Source organism: Hippocampus guttulatus, chromosome 22 (genome assembly GCF_054856545.1).
Source record: "Hippocampus guttulatus isolate MCC_2025c chromosome 22, RoL_Hgut_1.0, whole genome shotgun sequence".
NCBI classification, from domain to species: domain Eukaryota; kingdom Metazoa; phylum Chordata; class Actinopteri; order Syngnathiformes; family Syngnathidae; genus Hippocampus; species Hippocampus guttulatus.
Genome location: NC_141282.1, coordinates 8637085 through 8656761, shown reverse-complemented (window position 1 = coordinate 8656761; position 19677 = coordinate 8637085). Strand labels below are relative to the sequence as shown.

At 63.0% G+C, this 19677-nt stretch overlaps 4 protein-coding genes across 17 annotated transcripts; 1 reads left to right on the top strand and 3 right to left on the bottom strand.

The window, feature by feature from the left end:
* Positions 1-8: 8 nt before the first annotated feature.
* ovch1 (ovochymase 1) lies at positions 9-3219 on the top strand. Of its 9 annotated transcripts, XM_086103592.1 has the most exons (13): positions 248-383; positions 450-521; positions 798-981; positions 1042-1117; positions 1196-1385; positions 1458-1597; positions 1666-1816; positions 1880-1918; positions 1993-2215; positions 2290-2447; positions 2524-2622; positions 2801-2937; positions 3020-3219. In XM_086103592.1, exons 1-13 carry the CDS (start codon positions 326-328, stop codon positions 3176-3178), a joined length of 1686 nt encoding a protein of 561 aa, XP_085959718.1. In that variant the 5' UTR covers positions 248-325; the 3' UTR covers positions 3179-3219. The 9 variants fall into 9 exon arrangements, with proteins under 9 accessions (XP_085959709.1, XP_085959713.1, XP_085959712.1 ...); XM_086103591.1 differs by having other exon boundaries at positions 1042-1385; XM_086103583.1 differs by adding an exon at positions 9-144 and having other exon boundaries at positions 281-383; positions 798-1385; positions 1666-1918.
* A 1632-nt stretch (positions 3220-4851) lies between these two features.
* On the bottom strand, positions 4852-8420 carry wnt16 (wingless-type MMTV integration site family, member 16). Of its 3 annotated transcripts, XM_086103901.1 has the most exons (4): positions 8150-8420; positions 7602-7834; positions 6999-7279; positions 4852-6712 (listed from the first exon to the last, which is right to left on the bottom strand). In XM_086103901.1, exons 1-4 carry the CDS (start codon positions 8266-8268, stop codon positions 6284-6286), a joined length of 1062 nt encoding a protein of 353 aa, XP_085960027.1. In that variant the 5' UTR covers positions 8269-8420; the 3' UTR covers positions 4852-6283. The 3 variants fall into 3 exon arrangements, with proteins under 3 accessions (XP_085960027.1, XP_085960029.1, XP_085960028.1); XM_086103903.1 differs by lacking the exon at positions 6999-7279 and having other exon boundaries at positions 4852-6945; XM_086103902.1 differs by lacking the exon at positions 8150-8420.
* A 148-nt stretch (positions 8421-8568) lies between these two features.
* On the bottom strand, positions 8569-14952 carry cped1 (cadherin-like and PC-esterase domain containing 1). The gene is made up of 16 exons (XM_086103875.1): positions 14586-14952; positions 13804-13950; positions 12785-13327; positions 12294-12715; positions 12091-12223; positions 11926-12032; positions 11792-11864; positions 11509-11637; positions 11330-11455; positions 11157-11245; positions 11045-11085; positions 10790-10964; positions 10406-10664; positions 9568-9667; positions 9358-9494; positions 8569-9281 (listed from the first exon to the last, which is right to left on the bottom strand). Exons 1-16 carry the CDS (start codon positions 14793-14795, stop codon positions 9198-9200), a joined length of 2775 nt encoding a protein of 924 aa, XP_085960001.1. The 5' UTR covers positions 14796-14952; the 3' UTR covers positions 8569-9197.
* Positions 14953-15396: 444 nt separating this feature from the next.
* On the bottom strand, positions 15397-19660 carry ing3 (inhibitor of growth family, member 3). Of its 4 annotated transcripts, none has more exons than XM_086103894.1 (12): positions 19492-19660; positions 19134-19334; positions 18505-18605; positions 17910-17975; positions 17720-17816; positions 17569-17640; positions 17384-17500; positions 17039-17208; positions 16418-16632; positions 16059-16251; positions 15941-15979; positions 15397-15593 (listed from the first exon to the last, which is right to left on the bottom strand). In XM_086103894.1, the coding sequence occupies exons 1-12, from the start codon at positions 19517-19519 to the stop codon at positions 15477-15479; spliced, it is 1416 nt and encodes a 471-aa protein (XP_085960020.1). In that variant the 5' UTR covers positions 19520-19660; the 3' UTR covers positions 15397-15476. The 4 variants fall into 4 exon arrangements, with proteins under 4 accessions (XP_085960020.1, XP_085960022.1, XP_085960019.1 ...); XM_086103896.1 differs by having other exon boundaries at positions 19263-19334; XM_086103893.1 differs by having other exon boundaries at positions 17720-17975.
* Between the last annotated feature and the right edge of the window lie 17 nt (positions 19661-19677).

The window sequence follows — 19677 nt, the reverse complement described above, 5'->3', positions numbered from 1 at the left end:
CGCCGCAACGCCCGCGGGGGCGAGACGACGACGACGACGACGACGACGACGACGAGGAGGAGGAAGAACGCAAGGCGGCGAAAAAAGGGGCGCTTCGTCCGCAGTCGCTCTCCAGCCCGCTCGAACGCGACCGAGGCAAGCGAGGTGCGTTCACGGAGCCGTCGCGCGCGTGGGACGCTCCCGCGCTGCGCGTCGCCGTCACTGCGCCGGGGCGGCCTTTCGGCGATGGCAGGATGACGTCACAGCGCCCTCCGCCCATTTAAGTCGGCTGGTTCGGCAGGTCTCCGTTAAGTGGCCGCACCGCAGCGCACGTTTGAGCTTCACCATGCCGCCGCCGCCGCTGCTCGCGCTCCTTCTGCTGGCCGGACTCCGCGTCGTTTGTGGTGAGAAACGCTTTGCGGTCAGAGTGCGGCCGCTCTGAGTGCGCGCTTTCTCCCTGTGGTTGACAGCGGACGCGGGAAACGTGACCCGAGGAGCACGCCGAGGCCAGCGCCACTCGGGGAATTTCGCGGGACGCTACGGTACCGCTTCGGACGCCTCTCGCGGCACTTTGACTTACCGGTTTTGCCGCTCATTCGCCGCTTTTGGGGTTCGCTGGACCAACCGCGAGTAGGTGGGGTGGGCCTCGGATGTGACGCTCTGAAAGCAAATGGACCAAAGTCAACAGAGCGATACAATTTGAACGGGGAGGGGCGGGTGGGGGCTAAACTCGTAAGTCAAGGTCCCGCCGCACGAGGCGCCGTCGTTCGGCTCGGAAACTTCAAGAGGTTCCTGACTTTGGCCCGGCGTGTCCTCAGAACTGGCGGGGGTGCGCTCGTTTGCGGCGCATCAGAAAGCGGCCACGCGCATCATCGGCGGTCAGGAGGCGTGGGCGCACTCGTGGCCGTGGCAGGTGTCGCTGCGCTTCGCCACCATGCCGGCGTGCGGGGGCGCCGTCCTGGCGCCGCTCTGGGTGGTCTCGGCGGCGCACTGCTTCAAAAGGTGCCGTTCGGCCGCGCTCGGCGACGCCGCCGCCGCTTTTGAGCTCTTGTGTCGCCGCAGGTACAACAAAGCCTCTTTCTGGACGGTCCTGGCGGGAAAACACGACCTGGATGACCCCGACGAGGAAGGACAGCAGGTGCTTCCGATCGCTCTCCCGCATATCGCGGCGGCGGCGGCGGCCTTCGCTTTCTACAAGCTTGCCGACGCGGCTCAGGTGGCGGACGTGTCGGCGATCGTGAGCCATCACCGCTACCGCTCCGGGAGCAAAGAATTCGACGTGGCTCTGCTGAGGCTGGAGAGAGCGCTCGCCTTCGACCGCTTCGTGCGACCCATCCGGGTGTGGATGGCGCCGTTGCCCACGCGGGAGAAGTGCACCGTCACCGGCTGGGGGGCCACCCGGGAGAGTGAGTGCGGCTCCGCTCCAGTTCCGTCGGCGCCGCTGCCGCGACTCACGTCGGGATTCCCCCCCGCGACAGACGGGCCCCGTGCGACCCGACTTCAGGAGGTCAACGTGACCGTGATGACCTTGGACCTCTGCCAGAGCTACTACAAGAGCAGGATCCGAACGCGCATGTTCTGCGCGGGACAGGAAGCGGGCGGAGTCGATGCGTGCCAGGTGACCCGCTCGCTCGCACGCGCGCGGGCGAGCGCCCGAGCGTTGACGCGCGCCCGCGCCTCTTTCAGGGCGACTCTGGCGGTCCCCTGTCCTGTTACGACGGCGGGCGCTACGGCCTGGCGGGCGTGGTGAGCTGGGGCGTGGGATGCGGTCGGGCCAGGAAACCCGGCGTCTACACCAAACTCCAGGAACACGCCGGGTGGATCGCAGACGTCATCGGTAAGAATTTGGCCGGCGGCTCCGTCGTCGGTCCCGACGCTCGTCCGCTCCGCTGCCTTTCAGAAAACCAGGACGTGGCCTACGAGGTCAAGCCCAGCGAAGGTACGCCGACGGGCCGCCGTTCGCCGCCGCCGCTCGGCCCGAGTCGACGCGCTCTGACGCCGCCGCGCCCGCAGAGCGACTGTGCGGCCGGCGGCGAGAGGCCGTCTGTCGGAACCTCCCGGGCCCGGCCGGCCTGCGGGTGCCGCCGGCCGGCCCGGCGAGAGCGGAGAACCTGACGGAGGCGTGTCCGGGGGCGTGGCCCTGGCAGGTCAGCCTCCAGGCCAACGGCGTCCATTACTGCAGCGCGGTTCTGATCCGCCGCCGCTGGGTGCTGGCGGCGCGACACTGCGCCGTCAGGTAAGCTGGCCGCAACCGCTCGCCCCTCGTTTTTTTTCCCCCTCCCCCAGCGTCGCCGCTTTGCTTGCGTGCAGCGCGGGAGAGGACGTGGCCGTCTTGGGGGGGCACGACCTGGGCCTGTCTCTGTCCCAGACCGTCCCCGTGGACCGGGTCTTCGACCCGCCCCAGGAAGACGGCTTCCCTCCCAAAAACGACCTCTCGCTGCTCCGCCTCGCCGTTCCCGCCAGACTCGGTGGGCCCGACGTCCTCGCTCGGGGGGGGTCACGTGACGTCCGACCGCGGCCCTGACGCGTCCGTCTCGTCGGCAGGCGCCGGCGTGACGCCGCTTTGCGTGGCCGAAGAGGACGAGGAGCTGGATGACGGCTGGAGATGCATCAGCGCCGGCTGGGGGGCCACGTCGGCCACCGGTAAGGTCTGATTTGGGGTCCTCAAACGGGGGGAGGAGATGGGACACGCGTTTTCCTCTGGTTGTTTTGACTGTGGCCGCCTTGCAATCAAATGCCGCCCGCTCTGCCTCCGTCCGTCCGTCCGTCCGTCCGTCTCGGGGACCGGACGACGACGCGCACGGCCCGCCGCTCTCGCTAGCCGGCCTCAACGCCGAGCGTCTGCACCACGCCGGGGTTCCGCTGGTGGAGCGCGCCAAGTGCCGGGCCGAGTGGGGGCGGGGCCGAGTGGACGAAGGCCACGTGTGCGCCCACCCGGTCGCCGGCGCCGCCTGCGCGGTACGGTACCGCCTCCCGTCCGTCGGCCCGACGTTGACGAGCGTGGCCCGGCGGCTCAACGCTCGCCGCCGCTCTCGCGCAGGGCGACTCCGGAGCGCCGCTGTTCTGCCAGAAGCACGGCACCTACTTCCTGTTCGGGTTGCTGACGTGGGGCAGTCGTCGGTGCGACCCCGGCAAGCCGGCCATCTTCTCCAAGGTGGCCGATTACCACTCGTGGATCGGCGAGGTGACGGACGCCTGAGGCGGCGCCGATCCAAAGCATTAAAGGCCGTTTTGCCTTAACCCGAGCGCCTTGCTGTCCTCTTTGCTTCCGCCCGCTGCCTCCTCGGTTTGGGCTCTTACGCCCTCCATATAGAAAAGCCGCGACGGCGTACGCTGCACCTGTGCAACTTTTGGCTGACCGAGGTGCCGATTCAAAATCCATCTCCCGCATCGAAAGGAGGAGCGGGTTCGATTTGAAAGGCGCCGCGTCCCGCGACCGTGTTCGACTGAGTGACGTCGCCCATCAAGATGACTCCCCCCGCCCCCTTTCGCCGACTCTGGTTCGACAAGCGGGTAATATTTGAAACACGGGCGCCGCGGCGGAATGTCGGGCGCTGCGCGCACTCACCGCCGCGTCCGCTTGCGACGCCTCCTCATCGGCCGGCTTCGAAGCGGAGATGCTGCGAGGGCCCCGCGCGCCGCCAGAACCGCCGGCGCCTCCTCATTGTCCTGGAGGACCACGTTGGGCGACCTTCCAACGTGCGCACACACACACACACACACACACACACACATCTGTATATATAGCACACGTTGCTCGTGTATCTTTCCGTGGACACCCGCGCGCATCGTGTAAGGCATTCCCACACACCTCTTCGGTATTCGTCACCACACCCGCAGCATGTCCCGTCCCCACACGGGCCCGCCAAGTCGTGCGCTTGCCACGCACGCGGTCCCTTCAAGTGGCGCAAGGGGAAGGGTTAGCGCACACGTCGGGGAAAGTCAAAGCGCCAAAGAAGGAAAGGTAGTCAAACGACCGGAGGAATTTGGAGCCTGAGCCCAAGGTCCACGTTGCTTGGATTTCATCTCAATTCTACGCCTTTGGCTTGAGTAGTGCTGGCGCTGACCGTTCAACCAATGAATAATATTTGGAAAAAATGGGGGGAGGGGGGCGGCGGCCTCACCTCGACTTCCTCCTGTCCGACTTGTCATCGACCAGCGTGAGCGCCGCAGAGAAGGATTTGGGCTTCCCGGCAGCAGATGGATGACCTCGAGGTGCTCCTCCCATTCATCCGTGCGGTGCCGACGAGCCGGCGAGGACGTCCTGGACAGAAGTCGCGCGGGACCCAGTTGGAGAACCTGACACCGAAACTCAGAGCGGCACGCGAAAGGCTCGCGTTCTTACCACCGAAGAAGTGCTTCTTCTTCTTCTCCCCCTCGTCGTCATGTGCGTTGCCAAAGGTGTCCGCGTTTCAGGTCTTGAGCGGAGAGTCCCCAAGTGGAAGCTTCCAACTGCCGTTTGTCTCCGCGGGACCGCGAGCGCCCGGAACCTTGCCGCGCGTCCGGCTCTGAAGGCTCGCGTCCCTCGCGGCGACTCCGGCGCCACTGTTGCCGGAAGAAGCCGCTTTCGAACAACTACCTGCTGCCGCGACCGCCTCCAAACTCGGCCTGATTAGGAGCCCGCCAATCACGGCGATGCTCAATTCGCATAGCCGCGCCCGCTCGAGAAAAACCAATCGCAGCCTTTTATCCTTGTCGCTCCAGCCATCTAAGAGCCATCAGCCAATACTGGGGCATGTTTCCAGCCTTTCCCCACCCACTTCCGCATTACGCCCCACCCCCAAAGTATTTTTTTCTTTTTTGAGGCGACGGCGGGGGTTTGAAGTTTTTTTTATTTTGTGATGCCTTGAAGAATGAAGTCGAGAGTCAAAGTGTTCTTTGTCGTCTAGCTTTATTTCTTTGACAGAGTAGACAAAGCATATTCAATTTTCTTTTTTTAAAGTGACAAGTTGGATGACAGTCGAGCGGTGAAGTGGCCGGCCGGCGGGAACAACATGTGGAGCAAAGATAAAAAAAAAAAGACCTCAGAGAGTCAAAAATTATTGTGCACAAAAAGAAGATCGGGGCCTGAAACCACCGCAGAGATCGAAAAAGAATGCGAAAACGCCAGCGAGAAATCAACGCCTTCAAGTGCGGCAACGTAAAATGGCCGTCGGTGGCTTCGCTGTGGAGTCCATGCACGCATTTATGTAAATCTAGCCATCCGAGCTGAAAATCTTGGGAGTATTCGTCTGGTGGAGCGACGCAAAATTTGATGACCATTAAAAATGGAGGAAGAAATCACGAAAAACACCTTTTGGTGAACCTTTCCCACTTGATATGGACGATTCCACGATGGGCTTAGGACACCCAAATACTTTCAATGCACACACATGACAAACGTTCGAATGCGATAAAAAAGAAAAAAGGGCGCACGCACGGGCAGTCGGTCATTCGAGCGGGCCGCTGGGCCTCAATCAAAACCGCCACCAAAAGCCATTCGACCTCCGACCTGTTCGGATGCGGACCGCGGCGTCGCGTCCTCGTCCGGAAGCTGAGCAGCGGGCGCGCCGTCCGCACGGCGACGTCCTCGCCGCCCCTCGCGTCCTCTCAACCTTTTTGATCCCGTCGCAACAGCTGCCGACACGCTGGCAAGTTTCCTGTATATCAAAGCGTTGACGTTGATTTTCAACTCTCGCAGCGAAAAGCTGCCGCGACTCCCGAAAGGCACTGACCCGAGAGGATTCCGCACCTCGCGTCTCTACGTTGGCGTCAGCCAGAATACGCGCGCGTCCGGGTTACCGCAGGACATCCCGGATCGTGAATTCAAGTCACTCGTTGGCCTTTCCTCCGCCATCCTGGCCCGTCATCGCTCATGCACGCGCGCAGGACGATTCTTATTTCCCATGAAATTCAGGCACCAAACTTTGCATTGTCAATCATGAAATAATGATGAATCCGATGCGAACAACAATTTGGATCACTTTGTTGAAAACGGGACAGAATAGTCAGCGCCCCCCCCCCCCCCCTTAAAAAAATGATTCCGTTCCGGGTTTGGTTCAAAACGTCTGTCAGAAAATCGACAAAAACTGTTGGTCCATGTCCCCAAAGATGATCTGTGTGTTTTCATTTACAGTTGGGGGGCTAAAATTGGAGGACTTGGACAATTTGAAGTTAAAATATATATCGATCGCACGCCTGATTGGAAACCGTTGGATTGTCGAGGTGCCCGAAGAGAATAGAAAAGGCCTTTTTTTGGGGGATGGAGCGGGGATTTATTGGCAAAAGGCTGACAGGCAAAGCAGTCCGAGTCGGCGGCGGCGTTTCACTTGCAGGCGTGCGCGTCGCTCATGCTCTCGCATCGGCGACATCGGACGTAGCAGCACCAAACGAACTTGCAGGCGCATCGGTGCACGTGGCGCTCCACGCGCGTGTCGTAGCCGCGGCCGCAGCACAGCAGCTTGCATCCGTCGGGCCCCCCGGAGGTGCGGTTGCAGCGGCGCCCCCTGGTGCCCAGCACGCCGCCGCGCCGGTCCTCCAGGCAGTAGTTGGGCGACTTGCTGACAAAGACCAGCCGGTGCTTGTCGGGCGCCCGGGGCTCCTTCCTCTTGAGGCGCACGCCGCCCTCGTAGCGCTCCTTCAAGTAGGCGCCCACGCGGCCGAAGGGCGCCATCGTCCGCCAGCACGTCTTCACGGCGCACGAGCCCGAAACGCCGTGGCAGCGGCAGTCCGTCGACATGGTGGTCACCACCGCCTGCGGGACGCAAGCCGATGACAACGAGGTGACCGAAGACAAACGAAGAGGAGAGAGAGAAAAGCCCGGATGGAAAGACCGAAGACGAGGGCCAAGAAAGTGGATGAAGGAAAGCGGGCGGGGAAAAAGCGGGGCTGCGCCGGGCGTTCCACCGTCTCCCCGGCAACTGGCGCCAACCGCTCCGAGCTCATCAAGGAACGGGTCCAAAGCAGTCGCCGGGGACTCGAGAGGAACTGTCCAGGAGAAGGAGAAGAAGGAAGAGGAGGAGGAGGAGTGCGTTTCGGACCTGCCTGCCGGCTTCGCTGTTGTGCCGGCTCATCCGCAGGAGGGCGTGCGCACGCGTCCCGGCCGAGGCGTTGGCGGCGGCGTGCGCCAGGAAGCGCCGGCTGAACCAGGTCCCGTACTGGACGTGGTCCGAGCAGCCGCCCCAGTGCCAGGCCTCCGCCGGGCCCTGGAGGCGGGCGTCGCAGCCGCACTCGCTCACGTTGCCGCGGCTACAGAAGCGCGTGACGGCGTGCACCAGGCCGGCCGCCATCACCGCGTACACAAACGCCGTCTCTTTGGTTCCTTCAAAGGCAGGAAGGAAACGGCACTTTTCCAAATCAAACGCCTTTGACGACAGCCGATTGCTCGGCGCCCCCTGGCGGAGCAGAGGGGCGGCGGCCTCAATTCTTCTGGCTCAACTCGCCCACTAGGGGGCGGCGCAACACAGTGACGGCTGACCAAACGCATCGACCGATTGCAATTTTGTTTTTGTTTTTAAACAGCGGATACCACCGACCGCCTTGGCGCTCGAGCGCTGCCATCATGCCCCCCCCCCCCTCCCCAATCGGACAGCCAAAGACTGAATTTGTGAATAGCCAACATACCTGCGCCAATCCAATCTTACCGCTGGTCAGCTGCTGTCCAAAGAGGACCGGGTCGCGGCCGGCGGAGCAGTTCCACCTCTCGTGCCGGAACTGGTTCTGGCACTCGCCGAGGGCCAGCCGGGCGGCGTCCACGATGCTGGGCGCCAGGAAGCTCCGCTTGCGGCACACCTCGCGCTGCCGGGCGCTCAGGGGGAGCGAGCGGCAGCCGCCGTCCCGGGACCATCGATGGTCCGGCCCGTCGGCGCCCAAAAGCCTCCGCCGCAAAACACACAAAACGCCATCAGAGCACCGACGAGGGCGCTTCTCTTTTGCGAGGGAGGGGGTTCTTTCAAACTTGACGTCGATGCGGTGAATGCAATTCCCGCTCGACGGAGAGAAAGAAATGCACTTGTCGCTCCCTCCGATTCGGCCGTCGAGCAAGGGCCCCAAGTCACCTGGCGAGGCCCGCGCCTTCTCGGAATAACGAGCCGCACGTGCGTCCGCGAGCGAGCATTCGACTGACTACACCCGTGCACCCGGCCCCCCCCCCGTCGGTCGCCCGCAAAGCAGAGTTGGGAAGGGCACTCACATCCAGCTGGCCTGGCAGCACAACGGGCACACGCACAGCAGCACCGTCAGCGTGCACACGCGTCGGCCGGTACCGGGACCGTGTTCGGGGTGGACTCCATAGCCGCCGTCCGTCCTCATGAGCGCGCCGCCGAGGGGGGTTCCGAAGTCGACTGGGGAGAGCCGCCGCGCCACGTCCCTCGTCGGAGCCCGACGGTGACGTCACAGCCCCCCGCTAATTGGACGCACAATCAGCGGCCGCGTGACGCGCGCGGAATGGGCGGGGTCAAAAGCCCGCCCCCCCCCAAAAAACGCGCACTGGCACCGTTCCGTTCAAAAGGGCGGATTCCAAAAAGACGAGGTAGTTCAAAAACAAAACGAGAGCCAAACGCAACGCGGGAGGAGAGGAGACACGGCCAACAGACAGACAGAAGACAAACGTTTGGCAGATGTTTCTTCATGGAGCGGCGAGCGCACAACCAATACAAGAGCGCCCTCCAGCCACGGATAACGGACGGCAAATGGGGGGGGGGGGCGGCCCCACCCACAACCCTCCCAGAACGGACGGATGGATGGCCAAGTCGGCGGCGCTTGCGAAAGGGCGGGATCCGCTCGGGGCGGGGGCGGATCTAGCGGAGGGAGCCGCCCCGACATCGATCCCGGCCACAGCCGCCAAAGTCGTCGCCCCACCTTCCACGCAAAGCCGTCTCCAAAGAAACGGATGGCTTTCCGCGGGCGGCCCTCCCAAGAAGAAAAGGTCCGGACAGACCGACGACGGGTCCACTTTGTCGATGAGGGCGAGGGAAAGAAAGTCAAGGTTGCGGCCGATGCCAGCCGCTCGGCGGAGACGATCCAGAAGCGCCGCGGACGGGTCGGCGCGGTCTCGGTCACCGTCGGGCGCGCGGCGAGGCCGCCGGGCACAGGCGGCCGAGCAGGATCTCCGAGTAGATCTGGTTGACGGGTCCTCTCACGTGATAGGACCGCGGCGCCGTCCGGCACTGCCGCTGCTCCGAGGCCGGCGCCACCTCCACCTTGACGGCGTCAAGAAACGAGCTCGGTGGCTCCCATCTTCAAGCGGCCGTCGTTTGTCCTTGACCTGGCTCCGTCAAAAAGTACATCATGCCGCGGTTGGTGGAGTCGCCCAGAAACAACACCTGAGGACGCCGCCGGCGGAGGAAAGCCAAAAGCGAGCGATGAGCGGGGAAGGCGGCGGAGGAAAATGAAGCTCACCTTCCTGCCCGCCATGCATTCCCGCAGCCGGGCGGCGTCCGCCGCCGGGTGACGGCAGCCGTCCGGTTGCCAGGCCGCCTCCCGCCAATCGCAAGTCCTGTTGTCGGAGCAGCTCAGGCACGGCACCAGCCAGCGAACTTCAACCTCGCGCACAAAGCCACGTCGGTGCCCGCGCCGAGCGCGCCAAAGGCGGCGGGCGGCGGGCGGCACCTGGGGCGTGTCCCGACGGGCAGGCCGGGAGCCCGTCCGCCAACCGGGGCCAGGGCTCCAGGCCGCAAGGAAGACCCGGGTCCACCACCAGCGTGCAGTCCTGCGACACAGCGAGCAAGAGAAGAAACTTTGCAGCTGTCGATCACATGCTGCTTCTTCTTTTTTTGGGGGGGGGGGGGGGGGGAATCAAGACAAGATGAAGGCTGCGGCGCAATCGCGCAGCGGTCTGGCCAATTGCCAACACGTCACAGGCTTGACAGCCAACTCAAGACACTTCCTGCTCGTTCCTCACAGCTTGCCGTCACAGGATGGAAGGAAGGAGGAAAGCCGCGCCGCCACCGCAGTCTTCATCGCTCGTTGTGGATTGACGCACGGGGGGGGGGGGGGGGGGGGGGGTCAAAGGTCAAATAAACGGCGGGCCTGGGAGCCGCCGCCGCGTCTGGATGGACTTGAGAGGCGGCCGCCGCCTCGCGCGCCGCGCTGAAGCCGACGCGGCGGCCCGCCCTTCTTCTTTCTTGTCGGCCTCTCGCACGGCGGCGACACATTCCGCGCCTCGGCGCCGCACATCGCAACAAAGTGACACAAGAAAACTTAACAGGGATTTTCTTGTTCGTACCCCGGCTCGGCCCGGCCCTTCAAAGGCGCATTTTCTTGGAAGCGCCTCGGCTCAGTCGGCGCGCACACCCGCACGCGGCCGCTGCCTGTCGACAAGCGCGCCCGCTCGCCCTCTCGGGCGGACGCGCGCGGCGCGATTTCAAATTGTCTCCCTCTGGCGCCCCCCGTCCGCGACGAGCAAAAACGTGAATCAAATCAATCAATCAAATCGCGTTTCACTCACTTGCAGGAAAGCGCAGGTCATGTGATCTCCAAAGACGGGGAGGCTGGGCGGGGCCTCTCGCCGCAGGTGGACAGTGTAGACGGCCGAGGCGCCGGCGGGGGGGTCCGGGACGGCGTCCGTCACCAGGATGCCCGGGCGACCCGGGCCCAGGGCCACGGGAACGGCCGACACCCTGTCCGCACCGAGGGGGGGGGGGGGGGGGGAGACACCCGAGCGCCCACGCGTCGTTTCCGGCGTGCCTCGGGTGTGACGGCAATCGCTGGCCAAGGAGGAATTTGGGCCCCGGAGAGTTTGCACTTTCCGCAGCATGTATGGGGCCTTCCGAAAGGTCGGCGAGCCCCCCCCCCCCCCCCCCCCCGTGACAGTGGCCGCCTGCACCCTTACCTGGGCTGCGCACGGCACGCTTCGCTGAGGGTCTCGGCCCGCACGCGAAGGACGAGCGTGTCAAAGGTCACGTCGGCGCGGTACTCGGTCACGTGGGGGCTGAAGGCGGGACGCAGCGCCAGGGGCGGGGGCGGGGCAAAGTAAATCTGCCGCAGGCGGGGCTCCGCGCACCGACCTGGGCAAAAGAGAGCCGGCCAATGGCAGAGCGCGCCTCGCCTCGCCGCGCCGCGCCGCGCCTCGCGGTCCAAGTCTCACCCGTTGGCCGATTGGCTGCCGCCTCGTCTGATGGCTCGCCCCTGCGGCGCTCGCGCACACACGCCAGATGTGAGAAGGCAAGAGATGACGGGAGCCCGCAAGCGAGATTCACCTGCCGTTTTTGGAATGCCGGACAACGGCCGGGAGGACTTGGGAAAGACGAGAGGCGGAACCACAGGACCGGGACGCGCTGGGGCACACCTGCAACGTGGCGCGTTCGCACACGCACGCAGCAACTTCCTCATCAACGGACGAACGCGTGCGCATGTGGCCGTGTGCCGTTACCAGCTGAAAGGATGACGGCGCCATCATGTGGCGATGAAAGTTTCGCAGAAGCCGGAAGCCGTCCTCCGACAAGCGGACCCCGCTCGTCTCCTCAAAGGCGTCCCGCCGACAAAGGGCGGGGAGAAGCTCGCCATCCATCTCGGGTCGACGCGCCGCATGCGCGCGTCACGTGACCTCACCTGAGCGTCGTCGTCGGCCGCCTCCGACGACAGCAGGAAGTCCGGCGTGTCCTCTAGGATGATGTCGCGAGTCACCCGTCTTTCAAACCGCTCGTCACTCAGAGCCCCGAGAAACAAGCCTCCTTCCACCTGAACGCGCACAAAACACACAACACGCCTGAGCCAAGGGGCAGACCAATCAAAGCAAACGCTGCCCCCCGTTGGATGTTTCTTCATCTTTTCAAAGTAAGAGCATCTGGTATTGGGGGCAAAAGCAAAGGCGACTTCCCGTTTCACGCCATACCTGCGCGACGAGCGGCTTGACGGTGCCGCCGAAGGTCAGGGTGAAAGTTAGCAGCTGGTAACATAACACACACCTGAAAGACACGCGCACACATCATTCAGACACACGCGCGCGGGATGCCCGTCGATCATCACGCGCCGCGGTTCGCCGCCTTCTCGTTTGCGGACGCGGCGGCCGCCAGGGCGTGACCGGTGAGCCCCTTGGCCCGCTCCACGGCATGGGCGGGCAGGAAGTGGCTGATCTGCGGGCGCGTGAGGGCAGTGAGCGACAGGGGGCGGGGCGGCGCGGCAAGCGCGCACCTGTGCGGCTCTGGACCCCCGATGGTCCGTCGCCACGCCGACGCCGTGCACAAAGCAGCTCAGCGGCCTCAGCGATGTCACCAACACGAAAAGGCTCAGCGCGGAGACCGGGCCGGCGCCGGGAGGTTCTCCGCTGTCAATTGACGGCACACCGACATCATCCGACGGACGGGGCGGGCGCGCGCCGTCTCGCGAGCACGCACCTGTCCGTCGCGAGTGGCCGTCGAGGTGCAGAGCGGCCGCCGTTGGCCCCGCGGCGAATCCTTCTGTCAAGGAAAAACTTTGACTTACCGAACACATGCCGGAATCCAAAAGTCAACCTATGGCTGCGTGCTGTGAAGACGGCATTTTTCTTTCGTTTGGTGGGGCGCCGCTGGAGCGCACGTGGCTTCCCCATCTTAAAAAGGCAATTTGCAAAGCGGCCGGCCGGCCGCTTCGACGCCTTCAAAGGCGCCTCCGTTGTGGCGAATTTCCACGGGCTTCGTGTGACCATTGAAAGCACGTGCGCTCGCGTGGCCTCATGCGGCCAAAAATGCCCAAGAGTCTGATGGGCTTTTCCTTTGAAAAAGTCACCTGCAGTCAGCACGGCAGACGGCGCCTCCGTCGGGCCGGGCAGCAGATTGACCTGAGACACACGCACACGTTTTTGGCAGTGACGCGGGCTGGGCTGCGACGGCGCGTTGGGCGAGCTCACCCTGTGGCGCGAGAAGGCCGCCTCGGCCGTCCTCACACAACTTGCGTGCGGCGAGCTCGGGCGCACCAGCGGGGTCCGCGGGCCTGCAAGCGTGGCGACAGATCGCGAGTCACCCATCGGACAAAAGCTTTTGCTAGCCTGCCTTCGAGGCACACTTTTCCGGCGCTTCCGAAGAGCCAAAGCAACCGGGGAACAGCGAAAACAAGACTTTGGGCCCACGTGAAAGCGTCCCGCTTGGCAACAAAAGCATTTGCTCTCTTCTTGCGCAACTTTCTCAAAGTTGCGGTGAGCCAAAACAGGAAGTCGGCGGCTTGTCCAAACAAAGGAGCCCACACCGAAGGTGGGGGAACATGCGGAAGCAATCGAGGAACGTCCGGAGCGCTTGCACGTCTGGCAGCCGTTTCCGGGACGACGCGCGCACGCGGCAAAGCGCTGCCTTGTTGTTGCCGTTTGGCGGATGGCCCCCGGTCGCAAAGGTCTGCGTTTCAGTTGCCGTTTATGAGCGCGCAAATGAGTTGAACGGATGCTTTGCGGGGACAGACGCGGTCACGTGTGGGCGCGTGAGCCAGAAAAGGAGGGCGGCAAGAAGCCAGAAAGAACTCGTCGACGGGTCGCGATTCCGACGGCGTTGCAAATTCACACCGGCGATCCGAAATGGCTTGACAAAAGCGATGCTCATCGCAGCAGCGTCAGGACTCGAGCGACGCACAGATCCCTCCGCACGCGTACGCCGGGCGGAGCCTTTTCAACGCGGGCTTCGGCCGCCGGTGAAATTTAGCGTGTCGCGTCAACCCCGGGCCTCAAATCGAGTCACGAGAAGGCTCCGTTTGCACTGTGCACTGTGCGGGCGCGCCCCGCGGCGACCCCCGGGCCCGAGGTTGGACACCGGCCCACTCCAAACTTTCAGCAAGTTTGAGCGGGCCCGGCCCGGCCGTTTGAAAGAGAGGCGGATCTCCTCCGTTTCCCTCCCCCAGGCCAGGCAGGTGACGATTTCAAGGGCGGAAGGAAAGGCGCGTTACCGTGCCGGCTCGCGTCTGCACGTGGAAGCGAAGCCGGGTCGGAACTCGCTGGTACAGCTGCACCTCGCCGTCGCTGGTGTCCCGGCGACCGATCACCAGCGCGGCCCTCTGCTGCCCGGGCTGCTCGCCGCCCGTCACGGGAGACAACTAAACAACAACAACAGAGATGGTGAAGCAAGCTGCCGTCAATCAGAGCGGGAAAGAAAAACGGTGCCCCCTGCCGGCAGGAGGGGACGACGCACTTTGGAAACGTCGCACAACCCCGCCACCCAATTCGACCCCGTCTTACACGCACACGCGCGCGCGCTCACTCGACCTGTAGCAACAACAACACTGTCACACACTGCAACACCGTCAAGCGAGCCGATCGAATTCGACCTTGGGACAAAATACAGCAAGAAGGAAGTGACTGCGTGCGTTTTCCCTGAGCTCGGCCCGGGGTTGGTGGGAAGGGGACGAAACGAAAAGAAGCTGACGCGAGCATTGATCACTCTGGTCAAGGGCGGAGATGGCTTGAGGTGTCCCCAAATGTACTTTGGAGGCAGCGACTTTTTTTTTTCCGAAAACGAAAACGACAACGCCACCGAGCGCTGAAGCTCATATTCCTCATGTTCCAAAGCTCGACGCTTTGTTACGCGAGGACAACCTGATGTGCTAGAGTTGCTTGGAAAAAGAGCATCTCGCCAAGTTCTCCCATTTTAAAGATCTGCATCAAGATCAACATCGGTGTCATCCTAATCACTCAAGTACTTTTCAAGGCATTTGGCACCCCTCCTCCTCACCTGGAGACCGCGCAAGGCGGCGCTCAGCTTGCGTCCGTCGGGCGGTAGCGGGCGGTCGCGCTCGGCGTTCGGGACGCGGTGGCGCGCCGGGCCGGTCCCGCTGTTGGCGGGGGCCAGGCGGCGGTACAACAGGAAGCCCGCCGCGCCGAGCAGCACCAGCAGCGGGCCGGAAAGGGCTCGGCGGCGCCGGCGCCGGCGCTGGCCCGTCATTTTCGAGGCGACGCTGTGGGAGGCTTCGCTCGGGCGGGACGGGCCTCCAAAGGAGCGCGAGTGCGCTCGCGGCCACGGGCGGACCGCATCCAGCCAAAGGTTGTGCGTGGCACTTGGAACCTTTCCTTTCCTCTTCCTTCTCTTGAACTGTTGTGCTCTTTTGGGCTGGAGGAAACTTTTTGAGGGGGGTGGGCGCGCTCCTCCCCCCACTGCCGGCTATTTGTGGATCCGGACGCTTCACCCGCACACCACCAATCGGGACGCAGGGGTAACGAAGGGGCGGCACCGCGCGCAGGTGCAGGGTCCCGTTCCAGCTGCGGCCTTCCTGCGCCCCCATGCCGGCTTGGGTTTTCTCCTGCGCATTCTGAAGACATGCGTGGTCGGTTGATTGGGGGCTCCAAATTGTCCCTCGCGATGTGCGCGTGGGCCCGGCCGACGGCTGGCGACCACTCGGGGGTGCGCCCCCGTCGGGATGGGCCTCCGGCGAGCCCCGCGGCCCTCGTGAGCAGAGGCGGATCAGAAAACGGATGGATGGGGGGGGGGGGGGGGGCAAAGCCACGGGACAGATCGCGGGCAAAGGAAAGGACAGACCACGTGGACGTTGAAAAAAATAATCATCATAAAGTTTATTGTTAAAAGCAGCGGCGGCGGTGCCGGCGGCGTTCCGTGTTGGCCGGTCGTCTACTTGTGTCTGCTTCCGCGTCGTTTCATGGCGGCCGTGCACTGCGGACAGTACCACTTGCCTTTGGGGGCCTCGCTCAGACCCACGCAGCCATAATGGAACCACTCGATGGGACACTGCGGAGCCATTGGATCCCCCCCACGCACACGTTACACTCGAGACGCAAAAGCAAGCAACTGGACAACTTGACGATTCATTTATATGAGGCCCCATTTCGTGCTGGGTTTGTCAAACAGTTTCCCAGAGCCGCTGACCCCCCTGCGACTACTTTTCAGCAGTCGCTGACCATCGGCATCGAGTGGTCATTCACCCCCCCCCCCCCCCCACTGCTTTGATTGAGATTTCACGCGTTGCCGACTGCCCGCAAGGAGCTTTGGCCAAGTAAGTATCGGAGCCAGATGGCAAACGTACCGGCGGCCGGTAAAAAGCGAGCGAGTCGCCCGCGACGGTATGCGTGACTTACGTCCGTGTTGTCGCAGCCCACCATCTCCCCGTACGACACCTGCAATCAACGCGTCATTCGGTGAGCGACGGGCTCACGGCATCGAGGACGGGCGGGCGGGCGCGGCAGAGCACGCGACCTGGTTGCAGATGCAGTAGCGCGGCTCGTTGGGGTCGTAGGTCCAGTCCACTTGGCCGCTGGCCTCGGCCTCGGGCAGCGCCGACGCCTGCTGGGAAAGCTCCTGAGCCAACGCCGACGACGACGAGCACGACGAGAGCGAAGACGAAGACGACGACGACGACGACTGATGGTTGGAAGACTTGACGCCGCCTCTGGAAAAGAGCAAACGTCAAAGGAGGCGGCGGGGGGGGGGCTTTGCTTTCGGACGCCTTGCGGGACCGAAGAGAGCGGCGCGGCAACGCCCCCGCTTCAACAAACCTCTTTGAATTTGTTTTTTTTTCTGCCCGAAAGCGCGCGGACAACCCCGCTTTGTCTTACTTGGACTTGCGGCCCCGAGAGTCCGAGTTGACGACGGCGGCGGCCGCGGCGGCGACGACGGGGGCCAGCGTCTGCGTCAAGGTGGAAGCCAGCGCGGAAGACGGATACGGAGACGCCTCGCGGGACAACGAGAAGTCTCGGCTCAGCTGGAAGTCGCTGTTCTTGATGGCCTCGTAGCTGGCCTTCAGGCTGGACGTCCGCCGACCCTCCTTCATCTAGCGGAGTCACGCACGCGGCGGCCTCGTAAGCGGGACGCCGGTTCGGCACGTGTGGCGGCCCTCAACGGAGAGCGGCTCAACGTTTTGCCGGCAAAAGCTGCACGGGAGCCATCAATTGACGTTGCGGCGTTGAACTCGGTCGAGATCGGATTGACCGTTTCGTCGGTGGGCTTCAAATTGTCCAAATGCGGCGCTTTCAGCCTCTCAACGCCACATGAAAGGAGAGCGATCTTTCAAAAAAATCATCAGCCTTGTGGCCGACTTTCTGCCCAACAAACAAGGAAGCGAAGCGGCAATCTATGCTCGTCCGTCGTCAATTTGAAACCACTTCTCGGTTTTCAATTCAGGGATTAGAGTTTTTTGTGGCGGCGAGGCCCCGGGTCGGCCATTTAGTTGCCCTCACCTGCGCGGTGGCCTGCACGGCCTGCGCGGCGGCCATGCTGATGGCGCCGGCTCCGGCGGCGGGTCCGGCGGGCAGAGAGCTCAGGCCGTACGGGGTCAGAGGTTGCGACGAGTTGACGCCGTAGACGTTGTTGGCGGCAGACGACGCCGAGGTGCTGTTGCTACGGCAACCTGCATCAGACACGACGAGCGGTTGGGAGGCGGCGAGCTGCCGCCGCGAGCGTCGGCACGTGCGCCGGTCCTGCCGGGTCCGCCGGCGTGAGCGAGCGCGCGTCCGCGGTCGGGTCGTGTCCTTCCGAGGGCACGACCGGCGACGCGCGCGCCGGCAGAAGCCCTTGCCGCGTACCTGCCGCGTTCTCCTTGCAGGCGTCCGACGTCAGCGTGGAGAGCAAAGCTTCCGACTTGAACTTCTTCTCCGGGACGTGCTCGGTCGTGTGGTGCGTCGAAGCGCCGTACCTTCTCTCTATCGCCACGGAAAAGCAAAATGAGCACGCCGCAAAGACGAGGGCGAGAGGGCGCGGCTCGACTCACTCTCCGCGGTGGGGTGAGAGTGGGCGTGATGGTTGTTGACGGGCTGAGACGGGCTGTCCATCTCAAGCGAGCCTGCGGGACGAGCGCGGACGGGGGGAGTGAGAGGGACGCGGGCGGCGAGGCCGCGACGGGGCGGCGAGCGCTCGCTCACGTCTCTCCAGGATCTCGGTGATGCCGGCGTTGTCGGCCTCCAGCTCCATCTTGAACTTGGCCAGCTCCTGGTCCAGCTTGCGCAGGTGCCGGTCCACCTGAGCACAGAAAGGCAGGAGGGACATCTCGCGGCCCACCCTGGCGCCAAATTCCCGACCGCCCGCGGCATTTGCGCAGCGGGAAGAACTCACCAGATCGTAAATCTGATTGGCCAGTTGCACTTTCTCATCCGCATCCTCCAGAGCTTTGTAATAATCCTGAACACACACACGGCGTCGTTTGCGGTCAAAAGCGAGCGCCCTTGACCAAACTCTCATCCGCGCTGGTCCGCACGCGCGCCAGCTGGGAATAAACAAATTGCGGCCAAAATATTCTGCTGTCAAAAATGGACGGCTCAAAGCGATCCATTGCACATCGCTAACCGCTGGCCCAAAAGACTCGGAAATGGGGATGGGTCGTCGCGGTTCAAATTCAAATCTATTGCGCCAGCGACTTGGCTAATCGCCACCTGGGGATGAGCGGCGCGTCAAAACAACCCGGGCACAAGTCCCGCAATCAGAATCCCGAGGAAAAAAATACTTGTAATCATGGACTTTACGCAGCGACTCGCTCGAGACCGCCGCGCGTGACTTCTTGCCGCCCAACGGTTCTCGGGAAGAGCGACCGAAATCAATGCGAGGTCGTTTGGGGGCCGGGACACGCGCCTCCGTGCGCGGACGAGGCCACCGAACCAACGAAACGGCGAGGGTGAGCTTTTTGCCGACATTTGCCATCGACGCATCTGACCTTCTTGATGACCTCCATCTGCTCCTCTCGCCACTCGGGTTTGTTCTTCTTGGCGTTGACGAAGAAGTCCATGACCTTCTGCTCCAGCTGGTCCGTGGCGTCTGAACACCACAGCAGAAGGCGCCCGCGTTAGGTCGGGTGACGTCGCAAAAGAATACGCTTTGTGTTTGCAGCCCGTTGAGTCAGGTTACATTTGCTCCATCGGCGACAACGCGGCAGCTTTCGAGTGACGCGGGTGTGTCAGGGTGCGTACCCCCCCCCCCACCTGCATTCCGATGGGATTCGTGAAGCCCCCTTTCAAACTGGTCTCTTACCACCTTCCTATTCTTTGGCTTTCCACTCGGCATTGCCCGCCTGTTCTCTGCTCTTAATTTGCTTTCATATATATATTTGCATTCGGTATCGGCCGAGTTTGTTTGTTTTTCAAGCCCTCGATGAATCAAGTCGAGTCCCGGTGTCCCGCACTTGCTTTGGGGTGTCCTCTATGAGCTTTTGTTGTCCGCCACTACCCTTTCCTCAACGAGTTTCGTCTTCTACGATTTTCACCCAGATACAAGCATTGTCAGCATTTCCTCTACTCTTTCCCAGCGAAGAGAACGCGAGCATCCTCGTCCGACAGCGTCTTTTACCGTACGTCTGCTGGCGTCCCCAAAAGCACACAACGCGGCCGCTCTGACTCGCGTCCAACACACATTGGAAAGGGCAAATGTGCGCCGTGCTGTTGTGCCTGACAGCTCGGTGCGAGCGTTCGGACATACTTTGGACCTGGAGGTCCATCTCTCTCATTTCCGTAAACCTGTCGCGGAGATCCATGGGAAGCTGCTCGATCACTGAAAGAAGAGGGAAAGAGGGGGGGGGGCTGTGTTAGACGCGCTAGCTCGGCGAGGCTAACAGTCCGACACACACACACACACAAGGTGGCCGAGAGGCCAAAACCCTCACCGCGAACCGCCTCGCCCCACCCCCGCCAGACGGTTTTATACTTACTCTCCAGATAATCTTCCAGATACAACATGTTGCCAAAAAGGAACTCGAAGGCGTTTGTGCGCACAAATGACTTCTTTTAAAATGGCGCCGAGTTCAGCCGCTTCTGCCGATACTTGTTCTCTCATCCTAGAGCGCACCCACGGCCCCTCTGCTACTCCGCCGCCCCTCCCGGCGAGAAGTGGTACT

Bases quoted from the DNA above. Each gene is read 5' to 3' on its own strand.
- ovch1 (XM_086103583.1), top strand. From the start codon at position 326: ATGCCGCCGCCGCCGCTGCTCGCGCTCCTTCTGCTGGCCGGACTCCGC. The intron at 1,919-1,992 runs GTACGCCGACGG...CCGCGCCCGCAG, and splicing joins CGAGGTCAAGCCCAGCGAAG to AGCGACTGTGCGGCCGGCGG. The intron at 2,216-2,289 runs GTAAGCTGGCCG...GCTTGCGTGCAG, and splicing joins GCGCGACACTGCGCCGTCAG to CGCGGGAGAGGACGTGGCCG.
- wnt16 (XM_086103901.1), bottom strand. From the start codon at position 8,268: ATGAGGACGGACGGCGGCTATGGAGTCCACCCCGAACACGGTCCCGGT. The intron at 7,280-7,601 runs GTAAGATTGGAT...CTGCCTTTGAAG, and splicing joins TGGACAGCAGCTGACCAGCG to GAACCAAAGAGACGGCGTTT. The intron at 6,713-6,998 runs GTCCGAAACGCA...TGCGTCCCGCAG, and splicing joins ACAGCGAAGCCGGCAGGCAG to GCGGTGGTGACCACCATGTC.
- cped1 (XM_086103875.1), bottom strand. From the start codon at position 14,795: ATGACGGGCCAGCGCCGGCGCCGGCGCCGCCGAGCCCTTTCCGGCCCG. The intron at 13,951-14,585 runs GTGAGGAGGAGG...GTTGTTGTTTAG, and splicing joins CCGCCTTGCGCGGTCTCCAG to TTGTCTCCCGTGACGGGCGG. The intron at 9,495-9,567 runs GTGCCGCCCGCC...GCGAGGTTGAAG, and splicing joins CCCGTCGGGACACGCCCCAG to TTCGCTGGCTGGTGCCGTGC.
- ing3 (XM_086103893.1), bottom strand. From the start codon at position 19,519: ATGTTGTATCTGGAAGATTATCTGGAGA. The intron at 17,209-17,383 runs GTACGCGGCAAG...TGTCTGATGCAG, and splicing joins CTGCAAGGAGAACGCGGCAG to GTTGCCGTAGCAACAGCACC. The intron at 16,252-16,417 runs GTAAGACAAAGC...GCTCTTTTCCAG, and splicing joins TCTCGGGGCCGCAAGTCCAA to AGGCGGCGTCAAGTCTTCCA.